Below are 12,473 nucleotides of genomic sequence, written 5' to 3'. Positions count from 1 at the left end.
AACCAAAACTTGCCCCCAAGTCAAGAATTCAAAAATAACTAACTGGTTTGGGGGCACTGAGAGCAACATCCAAGGGGTTGGTGAGCAATATGTTGCTCATGAGCCACTGGTTGGGGATCACTGCCTTAAGTCTACTAAAAAATCATTAAAACATGAATTAAACCCAATTGGATTGTTTTGCCACTAGTAAGGATTAATTATATCTTATTTGTGATCAAGTACAAGACACTGTTTTATTGTTACAGAGAAACAGGAACTAATGTTTAAAAAAATTTAATTAATTGATTTAAATGAAATCTAAGGGAGATTGTATACCCATAATTTAGGGTTTTCTGGAAAACAGTTTTTTTGAATAATGGATCCCATTTCTGTATTTCCCAATTTGTACAAACAAGTGAACAATCAGATCATGTGGGGCCAAAGAATCACTAATAATATCTAAACTAGGGACAATAGACAGTTTAGTTTACTTGACCACATTTTCAAGCTGTGGCTGTACATGCATATGCACTTTAATTTGGTAAACTAGGTAAACCAATTTGATCTTTAATTGATAGGAGTTTAGTTTTAAAATCCTCAATATGCACTAACTTCTGCTTCATATTCATATCTTCTGTCTCTGCATGTCCTATTATCTCTTCCCAAGCTCTTCATATTATACATATTATAGGACCAAAATGTTCTGAAGAATTAGTAGTATGTCCAGTTAGACAATGAAATTATCAGGAATACTTCTGTAAAAAAAGAGGGCAGGGGTAGGTGGGAAGGGCAATTATTCAAGCATTAGAATTATCCAAGCAAAAGAATTAGAAATTACACTGTACAAAATAGTGTAGTGGTATCCACTACCACAAATTGAAAAGCAGTGCAGCAGTGAACCAAAGTACAGTTCTCCCTTGATCTACCACCTTCTTAAAGCTGAAGCCAGAGCAGGTTACAATACCTTACCTTTCAGTTTGTACTTAGGGGCTGGCATTAAAAAAAGTATATTGTACTGTACTTTGTATTGACATTATTTGTTTATTTGACAAAATAATAATGGGCACCCAAGCACCGCCTCTGATATAACACCATGTTCAGTAATGCAGATCACATAACCCTAAGGCCTTGCCTACGCCAAGATGCATATATTTTAAGGAGAACTAAACCCTCCCACAGGCAAAAGCCCCGTAGCCTACCCTCAATTGGCCCACCTTCCTGATCCCTCCCCACAGAGTCTATTAGAAAAGTGCCTTTCTTTGTAAAGCTGATCTATAAATGCAGTGGAGTTCATAAGCTCCATCTTCTGGATCTTCAGATCCTCTTCTTTCCCTTGCCCAGTAGCACATGGGAAGTACCCTGTGCTACTCTGCACATAGGTCAGTTTTCCAGACAGGGACCTGAAGGGGGGTCGATTGAGGGAAAGCTATGGGGGCTTTTGCCTCCATTTGTTCTCCTTTAAAGAAATAAAAAGTCACAATTTAGATTTCAGAACTATCCATTCTTTAGAAACTGCTGGCTTACATATGAGAACTGAGATCAGTTCTATAGGAAAACCAATCCTATCTTTGCTCATCTGAAATTATAGTATTTCAGTATGCCAAAGCTATCACCTAAAAAACTAAAGCAATATGGGTGAAAATAGGCATAAATGTTTGTAATAATATATGCTATATCCTTTTTCAACCTATTATCAAACAGGTCTTGAAAAATATATTAGAATAAACATCTCATTTTTTCAATAAGGTGGCATCTGTCAAGGTTGGGCTGGAAAAAAGGCGCTTTAGAGAGGACATGATTACTTTGTACAAGTACATTAGAGGGGATTATAGGCAGATGGGGGATGTTCTTTTTCCCATAAAAACGATCAGTGCACCAGAGGCCACCCCTTTAGATTAGAGGAACGGAACTTTCATTTGAAGCAGCGTAGGTGGTTTTTCACGGTGAGGGCAGTGAGGTTGTGGAATGCCCTTCCAAGTGATGGCAGATTCTGTTAATGCCTTTAAAGGACAATGAAAGGTTAATATAAATTAAAAGTAAGTCTAAAGGCATTCTTTTTAAGTACTTACTGCTAAATTCCCAGATCCCTGCTTGCTTCTCTGAGATATGGGGCTGGCAGCCTACAGCAGTGTGAAGACTCCAGTGACATCACTGAAATCTCTCTGTGCTTCCTGTAGGTGCCAGCGGCAGCCTTCCTATTCTCTGGGCATGTGTGTAACTTGATCCTGTCTCCTGTTCTGAGCTACACATGCCCACCAGCCAATCAGAAGCAGATCTGGCAGAGGGGAGGGGGGGAGGGAATGAAACACATGTGCAGTATGAAGTAAGGAGGGAAAGGAAGGGAGAATACCTTTTTAGAGATGGCTGCCTGTTCTAGAAAATGTGAAGTGTGACTGAGTAAATATTTGATTAGGTGAGCCAAAAGTGTGGCGTTTTTACTAAACAATAGGAGGACTATTGGGCAGTATGCTTTTTAAATTTTGACTTGCATTCTCCTTTAAGAGGGGCCTGGATGATTTCTTGGACATAATATCCAAGGCTGTGATACTAAAATGTACAGTTAGTATTGATGTTGGTATATAGGGTTTATGTATGTGAGTGTATAGATGGGTCAGTATAGGTTTCTGTGTACTGGGTTTACTTGGAAGGGTTGAATTTGATGGATTCTGGTCTTTTTTCAACCCAAAGTAACTATATAAATTCTACTTTTCTTATGATTTCAGCCCTAGTGATTGCTGTCCTGCGTTTCATACAGTTAAAGCCAAAAGCAATAAATCCATATCTCAGTGTGAGTGGCCTTGTCGCCTTGTGCTTGACATCATTTGGCATGACCTTACTGGGCAATTTTCAGGTAATTAGACTATTATTATTGTTGTTAGCTTATTGTATTATTATGATCAGGATTTTAAAAAGTGCTGCAAACTGTTGAAATGCTCAGCACATGGGGAAATAAGTAATGAAAGAACAATGCAAACTAATACAAATGGAAGGGATAGATACCCTGTGCCTAAGCACTGTGTGCAAAAATAAGTATAGGGAGTTAAAATATTTAATAGGTTACCAATAATTGCAAAATATGTCATGTCTAGACATGGCTAAGTTATTTTGAGTTGTGCTTCCTGTATTTGAGAAAGTGGGAATTTCTAGAGCTGCCCAGAATGTAATTTAGAAAGTAGGAATCAATATATGACAACTGTAAAGGTGCATTTCATTTAGATACATTGAAAAAACATTTGGTTTCATTTGTGTTAATGTGTTTTACATTTGACAGATATGAAGATTTATTGTGTATGCTTTATATCAGTAACATTATCTAAACTAATGTTGGGATGGGATTTCCAGCTCAGGAACGACACTGGTCTGTGGAGTTATTAGTAGTTGTCTTTATCTGCAGCCCGCCTTCTCTGTGATCTCCAGAGTACGAGGGAGCCAGATTTCCTTTTGTACAATGCCCGTGCTCAGCTCTGATAAACTGGAAACATTTCTCAGATTGTTTAGCTAGCAATCCCTCCTGCTTGTCAGAATTGCACCTGACCAACAGGTAGTACACATGAGGATCCCCATCCCTAATACCACAGACAACTCTGGCTGCAGGTGAGGGAGTATTAGGTACTTGGTGAAGCTAAAATACATTCCAAATAGCTGCACATCCCCTGAATATTGTGTTTGTCAGTAATCCAGCTTTGCGTTTAGTTAGTGTCAGAATCACATTAATAAATCTGTAAGTAAGAATTTTCCATTTTCAGGAATTCAAAAGGGAACTCCATGCCTAATCTTTTATGTTGCACGATGAGAGAAAATGTCATGTTAAGCAACTTTCCAATAGTAATTACACATTTTCATTGGTTTTACAGTTACTTCTATATGCTACAGAAAGCAGGATTTGTTCTATTTAAGTTATTCAAGGTGTTTGAATTGATTTTATTGGTTCTGACTCTTGGTTCTGAAGCAGAAGAGAGCAGTGATAGGAGAAGAGCTAACTTCTATTACATTGTTTTAAAAGCCCAGGAGCACAGAAAATACAAATACCATTTTCCTTTGCATTTACAAATAACGTTGAAATAATTGAAAATTTCCATTTATGTGTATTGGAAAGTTGCTTAGAATTATTTTGTTTCATTATGAAAAAAAAATCTGGGGGATGTTCTTCATTGAAGTTCCATTAGACAAAGATACTCATGGGCTAATATGCAGATTAACATAATAATTTGGGGTACAAACAGATACATTCATCAAGTTCTCTCCATATGTTATACACAGGGGAAGACAATTTTCTAAATCTATTTCTTTTTTTTTCAGCTGAAAAACAATGAGCAAATACATAATGTTGGAACATCCATGACCTTTGGCTTTGGAACTCTAGCCTGCTGGATTCAGGCTGCATTAACCTTTAAAATTAATATAAAAAAAGAAGGAAGGAAAGCTGGAATTCCAAGAGTTTTATTAGCAGCAGCCATAACAATCTGTGTTATTCTTTGTATCCTTTATTGTTAAAAGTAAGTACCACAAAGTCTAGTGGTGATAGTGTTATATAGGAACTAGTTATTGTTATTGTGTTGCGTTTTTACGCTGCGTATTTTATAATTCTCTCGGCGGCTGAAAAACGCACGATATCATCATCCATAGAAATAACTTGAAAAGACTCGAAGCAAACCACACAATGCGTAAATATGCTAGAAAACACCTTACCGTGGATTTTTCAAGCGTTTGCCGAAATACGCCAGTATTTGCACAGCAAGCTATTCCTATGTATACACAAAGGCAGCTGCCAGACCTAGTGGAAATACGCAGTGTTTTTTACTATTTCGCACTATTAGCACCATGGGAAACAGGATTTGCTACGTCACCAGTACTTGGCTGAAAAACGCCATAGTCAGGGGCTGTGCGGCGTTTTTAGGCTGAGAAAATACACAGCGTAAAAATGCCACGTGTGGCATCAGCCTTAGGGATAGGCAATCGCTGGCACTTGAGCTGCTGCAAAACAACAACTCCCTGAAAACTGGGCAGATGTAGTTTTGCAACATCTGGATTTCTAGTGGTTGCATATCATTAGCACGTGTTTCTTTTCTATTTTTCAACAGTGTTTAAAACTGTGTGAGTGTCTAACAAAAAATATTTAACATTGGGTTCCTTTAATTTTTCCTCTGATCAGAATAGTGAATGCATTGGGTTACTTTTAGTATTTTGCATAAAACTATAAAAACAATATTACCTCAGAGCTATATTTCCTAAGACATAAATGCAAGTCAGGCAACCTGCCAATAAATATATATTCCAGTTTGACAAACAAGTGTATGCAATGGCCTGGCATAATGTTCTGATAAAAAATACATTCAGGGAAACAGGACCTTATGACACTGGTATGTAAACTGGAAAAGATGAAGTACAAGAGAGATTTAGAACCCAGTAACATCATTTTATTAGGTAGTGAAATGAAATATCATTTTGATTGAGTGATGTAATGTTTTTTTCTACATAGTTTTAGTTATGAAGTAAAATTAGTAATTACAAGTGAATGAAATACTTACAGATGCACAGGGGAGGAATAATAGTTAGATTTTCTAAAGGGGAAAAGAGAGAACAGGTAAAATGACTTGTTGAGAAAGGGTTAAAATGAGCTTTTTCACACATAGGTAAATCTGTTAGTAGGATCTTTAATAGAAAATACCTGGTAAAACTTGGCTTCCTGTCAATTGAACTACGGCGATGGAAGGAGCAGCAACCACTATGCGACGATCGATTGATCAAGCCTAGCCTGACTCCTTCCTATACAGAATGAAGGCTAGGCTAGATCAATCGATCGTCGCATAGTGGATGCTGCTTCTTCCTTCGCCGTTTCGCCGTAGTTCAATTGACAGGAAGCCAAGTTTTACCAGGTATTTTCTATTAAAGCATTTAAAATACTAAGTGGTTTGCAGGATAGGGCAGTTATTGGTGCAGGGTAGAATAGCTTTTTTACTTAAAAAATGTTAGAGTTACTTTTCCTTTAAGCCATGCATCTATAACATAACCAACCATGTACATGCAGATCCATACAACTATCTAATCTTTTAGCATGCAATGATTTATTCAGCTTCCTTTTTTGTTTTCCTTAACTGTTAAATTGTTCAGACTTTATCTTCATGTCACAGAACCTTCACATTTATGCGCCACGTGTCCAGTGGGTTCTTGTCATGTGTTTCTTAACATACTTTGGCACCTTTGCAGTGGAGTTCCGGCACTGCCGATTTGAAATCATTTGCATTGAAAATCAGGAGCACCAGGAGATTTTCCATAGCTTCTCTGAGAACCTTTCTGATGTATGCTCTGAATACCAAACTGATCAGGTGTAAAGCTCAACTTGGCTGGCAAATTCTGCAAACATAACCACCAATCTGATATGTACTATAAACTTAGGAATCTGAACACTAGTTTTGTAACTTTAATGTGAAAAATGAGGATTATTAACAACTTACACAGTTCTTCATTTCTTTTGCAGTGTTTGTAAAATGATTTCTTTTTTAAACTGTCTCGTATTTGGGATGTTACATAAGTCATCAAGTTAGCATCTTGATACAGTATGTCCCTGTAGGTTTGTATAAGTCTAACAGCTAGCGATGTGGTATGGGGCAGATTTATTATGCTGTGTAGCAGACGGCAACCAAATTGGCCATGTCGCCAGGCTTCACCATGTAAAAATGACATAAAATTGACGTCATTTTTTTTTTTACACGCTTTTTCTTCCGCCAGAATTTACGTAAAATAACGGCGTAAAATCTGGTGTTTGGATGCCGAACTTGTCCATTTATCTTACACAGCTTATACACCGTTTTATCAGCACATTTCATTTTACACAACATAATGAATAGGCCCCTAAGAGTGCATGTGAGCATCAGCAGTACATCACTGCCAACATTTATTTGTGTCATACTTGTTATTCTACTTGTTCTGGTATATGAATGAACTGAATTTCCATAGGATGTTAGCAAGTAACAAATATGCATAGTTATTACAGATTTGTGTGTCTTTATGCAGGTGGGCACATACGCATTTTTAATTAGGGCATTTATGTTAGGCCTGCAAATGGAATGTCACTGCCATCCAAACCTAATTTACCCACAAGGCAATAACTAATGTAATGGCAAAACAGGAGTGTGAATAGCACAACTATAAAAAATGTAAAATTCAGTTTACTACTGTCCTGTTACAAAATTGAGGAGCTTTGTCCTGTATTTGCAGCATGTAAATTTGTAATGAAAAGGAAATTATAATTGCACCACTCCCTTGTTATACATAAAAATAAATAACAGTGGTGTCAAGTAAAAAAAAAAAAGTATAAACTGAGCTAAAACAAAAGAAGAATTAAAAAGGTTCAATTAAAGCAGAAAGAAAGGTAAAAACTAAGTAAGCTTTATCAGAAAGGTCTATGTAAATACAGCCATAAGCACTCACAGAAACGCTGCACTGAGTTCTCTGTCAAAAGATTTCTGTAATTCCTGTGCCAGACACGCAGCTCTCTCCTGCTCCCCCTCCCTTAAGAATGCTAAGAACTTACTCCCCCCCTTAGGAATGTGGATCTGAGCCAATCAGCAGGAAGCTGACTCATAGGGGCTGATTTACTAAGACACGAATTCGAATTGGAAAAATTCCGATTGGAAAAGGAACATTTTGCGACTTTTTTGTATTTTTTGCAATTTTTTCGTCGCCTTTACGACTTTTCGGAAATTGTCGCGACTTTTTCGTAACCACTATGATTCGCTCGTATCTTGTCGCGACTTTTTCGTATTGAGCGCTCGTAAGCGGCGGGCGAAACTTTCAGACTTAGCACGATTTTGGAAGCCTCCCATAGGACTCAATGGTACCCTGCAGCTCCAACCTGGCCCAAGAAAAGTCACCATACTGAAGCTTGAATGAATCCGAATCTTTCGTACTCGGCGCGAAAGCTGCGAAAAAGTCGCGACTTTTCGCGCAATTCGTAACGGCTACGAAAAAGTTGCGTAATTTTGCGAAACATTCATAATGGCAACGAAAAAGTCGCGTCAATTTTCCGAAATTTGCAAAATACAGATTACGAAAAAAAACGCATTCGGACGCCGTCGGAACGTTCGTGGGTAAGTAAATGTGCCCCATAGTCTAACTGAGCATGTACACTTGGTATCGGTGCAGGAGTGAGAGATTATGGGAACTTACTTTTCACAGCGCAGCATTTTTTCTTCCTGTTTGCCTTCTGATCATCTGAATGGGAGAAATATGGGGAGACTTAAGGGCACTATTGAGACAACTGAAGGTATGCCTGCAGCTTGAGATTAACTCTTTATTAGCTTTTCCTTCTGCTTTAAACTGCACATACCTACTGCTACAGCAAGAATTGGGCAAAACATAACTTTTTGGAAAACATGAGTCCTTTTGAGCAGGGTTAACAATAACATTTGTTGTTTATGTCATGAAATTAGTGAAGAAGACAGAATATAAATATTTAGAATTATAAGATATATAAACCAGTGTACTAAGCAAGCAAAACTGTCTCATGATAAACAATAGTAAACATTTTTTTAAATAAATTTTTAAAGCTGTAAGGCGGCTGGGTTCAGGTTGTGTGGGACACAAAAATGATGTAATGGTGGGGGCTGTGAACAAGGCAGAGAGCAAAAATGTTTGTTTTTTGGTTAGACAGCAGTTTAGGGTGCAGGGGACATACTGTTTCTGCTTCACATTGAAGCAGAGTAGTGGAATTATGGAATAATCATATCCCTTTAAGCAATCAGTTCAAAAGTATGTAATAAGGAACTTCCAGTATCTGTACAGAATCGCTCAAACGTATATTTGATGAAGTTTGCATGTGTGAGTGTGAACTTAATTTCTTCTTTCTCTCTGCTGAGAACTATGCGTTGGTGCACAAATCTCTTTTTCTTTTCATTTTGTCACATTAATGTTGATAACTAGTGAAATAGTTACAGAATATATAACCTAATCCATCTACATCTCTTCATAACATTACGCCAGATATTTTTCATGGCAGCTATACTAAAGTAGGAAGCAGTGCAGAGATCATTAATTCTTGTTGTAATTCCTAGCACACTGCTCAGCGCAGCTGGAATATTGCTAAATGGCCATCAGAAGCCAATGAACTGATTAATGAGTGATTATACTTCTTTTAAACTGGAAAATTCTCATTCATTTGCATAGACATAAAAAGTAATACAGGGAAATCTGAGCCAGTTTTTGCACTTATCCTGCTATACTTATACTCTGCTTGTTGTAGCATCGCCACTTGCACCATTTAAAAGTAAGCAGTGTGCCAACTTTGGTATGAGTGTCAGAATATAACACTTGCAGAGTAGAAATAATCTGACTTTTCAAGGCAAGTCGTTGGTTTATCTTTATACTGAAGCCTAATCTCTAAATCACCTCTTGGATGACCACAAAGATACATTTGGATGGCCAAAGATACAATTGGCAAGCTGGCCTGTGGAGCAGATCCATATGTGCATGGAATGCTTTATAATGTTACATTAGGATTTTATATTGCCACGTGGGTTCTTGGCATTATTAAAGAAAACAGATTTTGCCCTAGCCAATCAGATTAACAGGGCTGTCAGTTCTTATTGTACTGAATGTTTTCTTTTTTTTTTTTTTTTTTTACATAGAATAGGAAAATGTTTTATATTTGTTTCCTTACATTAAGGAAGTTAACATTTTAATGTGAATTGCAAAAGTATTCCAGTAATTGCTTTTCTCCGCAAGATCATTTGTTGAACATTTGTGATTTCAGACATTTCTAGTAATTGATGTTCTTGTCAGATGTTTTGCAGTTATTTAGTTATAGTTACTATTCATTTAGTCAGAAACTGTCCTGTGAAAATAAATAAATAAATGTGAATCAATAGATATAGACTGTTTTCATCAAACCGGTGTTGTATTTTATTGGTTAAACCTTCTAAAATAGCAATTAAAATACTGTTTAAAGCTTAATTAAAGGAGAAAAAAAGGTAAAAACTAAGTAAGCTTTATACATTAAGGTCTATGTAAATACAGCCATAAGCACTTACAGAAACGCTGCACTGAGTTCTCTGTCAAAAGATTTGTTGTGTCTAATTCCTGTGCCAGAGACACACAGCTTTCTGTTCTCTCCTCTCTCCTGCTCCCCCCCCTCCCTCAAGAACTCACTCCCCCCTTAGGAATATGGATCTAAGCCTATCAGCAGGAAGCTCACCCATAGTCTAATTAACTGAGCATGTACACTTGGTCTGGGTGTCTGTGCAGGAGTGAGGCATTATGGGAACTTTCTTTACACAGCTCAGCGTTTTTTCTTCCTGTTTGGCTTCTGATCATCTGAACAGGTGAAATATGGGGAGACTTAAGGGCACTATTGAGAGAACTGAGGGTATGCCTGCAGCTTGAGATTAACTCTTTATTAGCCTTTTCTTCTCCTTTAAAAGCTTTTTACTATAAAGTTGTTGTATTTAACACTTCTCAGAATTCTGGACTTACCCCTTCTCCTGCTGTTGTATAGTTTGTGGACAATAGGCCACAAAAGGTGCAGGTAACCGGTCATTGGGCAAAAGAGGAGGGAAAGAAAAGGGGTGAGTTTAAAATTCATGGCATAAGCTGCTGCCTGGGTACTGATCAGATTTTATCATTGACTTCTCTGTAGTGATTCTGTGTATGTGGCACAAAATGGTTGTCCTTCTTTGCGGCTTTAGTCTCTGACACTTTTAACAAGTGCCACACAGTCAAGTGCAACACAATGGCCATTGGGCAGTCTAGTTAAGGGGACATATTGCCTTGACATAACCTTTAAAGCAGCATAAGCTTACGCACTATTATACTTTAATAATATGTTGGGAGAAGCACAGTATACATTTATATAAGTAATATTTTAATCCACAATACCCATATTGAATTGTTCTTAGTACACAGCTATATTATTAAAGTCTAGGAACAAATATATTAGCTTGTTTGTTTTCTGTGTTTTTGCTAATCACGCCTACAAGGCATCAGGCCACTTTTACATAACCACATTGCAGGAATGCTTTTGAGAGTGATAAGGAGGATTATGGGAAGTTGATAATGACAGGCAGAATCTGTGAACTAGTAACACCCTTTACAGAAACTCCACATTTGCATATCATAAATACTGTACATCTGTAATATATTTTCAGAGGTTAAACAGTAAATGAAGTTTAGGAGTGTTTTTATGAAGCTCTTTATTAATTTAAGGTGAATGCTTAGTTAGCCCAATGCAAAAATTCAAGCAACGGAAAAGGCTATCGAAAAAATGATCATCGCTATCACTGCTTCTTATACTATTTTTAACACCACTACTTGCTCTGTAATTGGTTACACCATGTCAATATAATGTAAATTAATGCTATCAATTATTGCAGTGTAGAAGTACATATACACCTTTAGGGTGCTGCCATATGGGGCTGATTCTTGGCCTGCAGATAAACATAGGACAAAAATCAGCCCACATATTTGGATTAGCTTTCTCAAGTGCCTGCTCCTGGAGCTGCTGCTCTGTGTGCCTGCATTTATCTGCCAAATTAGCCCCTTATAAATACTGTGACTAGTTCTTTCCGGGATTAAAAAGGAGAAATACACAGTTTTTAAATACACCATTTATTTTACTGGTTTTCTAGTGTATATCATTTAATAAAGGCCCTTTAGTGTCTCTTTTTAGTAATAATTTCTTTAATAGCTTTCAGAAGGCAAATTTTTTATGGACTGTTTTTACATGTTTTAGAGTTCAGAAATCAAACACTACAGTTTACCTTCATAAAAATATACTTATTAAAAGACCTCCAGTTAAGTAAAAGTTTTACTCTCCCATGAACCTACATTATTGTTGCAACATCAACTCAAAGGTAAAAGCAGTACACTCCCATAAACTATTGGCAACATTTGTGTTGCATCATGTACACTCCTGTAAATGTAAAAGTGGTACACTCCTATGCGCCCTAGCTTAACAAGCATATTTTTATAAATGTAGCTTATTTGCTTTAAGTGTTTTTCTCCTGTGTGTAATCCCTGGAATCACAGTATTTATAAGGGTATGGGTACACAGGGCTAATTCTGTGGATAAATGCAGGCTGAGAAACACCCTGAGAAAGACCACTTAAAGGAGAATGCAAGTCAAATTTTAAAAAGCATACTGCCCAATAGTCCTCCTATTGTTTAGTAAAAACGCCACACTTTTGGCTCACCTAATCAAATATTTACTCAGTCACAATTCCTAGAACAGGCAGCCATCTCTAAAAAGGTATTCTCCCTCCCTTTCCCTCCTTGCTTCATACTGCACATGTGTTTCATTCCCTCCCCCCCCTCCCCTCTGCCAGATCCGCTTCTGATTGGCTGGTGGGCATGTGTAGCTCAGAACAGGAGACAGGATCAAGTTACACACATGCTCAGAGAATAGGAAGGCTGCCGCTGGCACCTACAGGAAGGGGAGAGAGATTTCAGTGATGTCACTGTAGTCTTCACACTGCTGTAGGCTGCCAGCACCATATCTCAGA

The 12,473-nt window shown here is 37.5% G+C and overlaps 1 protein-coding gene across 2 annotated transcripts in view; it reads left to right on the top strand.

Annotated features, from left to right (window-relative positions):
• The window catches only part of tmem150c (transmembrane protein 150C), a 56,202-nt gene extending 48,789 nt beyond the window's left edge, over positions 1 to 7,413 (top strand). For both annotated transcript variants that reach the window (XM_012955415.3, XM_002936457.5), the window contains exons 7-9: positions 2,703 to 2,830; positions 4,279 to 4,456; positions 6,091 to 7,413. In XM_012955415.3, coding sequence (XP_012810869.1) covers positions 2,703 to 2,830; positions 4,279 to 4,456; positions 6,091 to 6,311 — 527 coding nt within the window. In that variant the 3' untranslated portion in view covers positions 6,312 to 7,413. The remainder of the gene's footprint in view (positions 1 to 2,702; positions 2,831 to 4,278; positions 4,457 to 6,090) is intronic.
• Positions 7,414 to 12,473: the final 5,060 nt, after the last annotated feature.

Source organism: Xenopus tropicalis, chromosome 1 (assembly GCF_000004195.4).
Source record: "Xenopus tropicalis strain Nigerian chromosome 1, UCB_Xtro_10.0, whole genome shotgun sequence".
Lineage (NCBI taxonomy): Eukaryota > Metazoa > Chordata > Amphibia > Anura > Pipidae > Xenopus > Xenopus tropicalis.
This window is presented reverse-complemented; position numbering and strand designations above follow the sequence as displayed.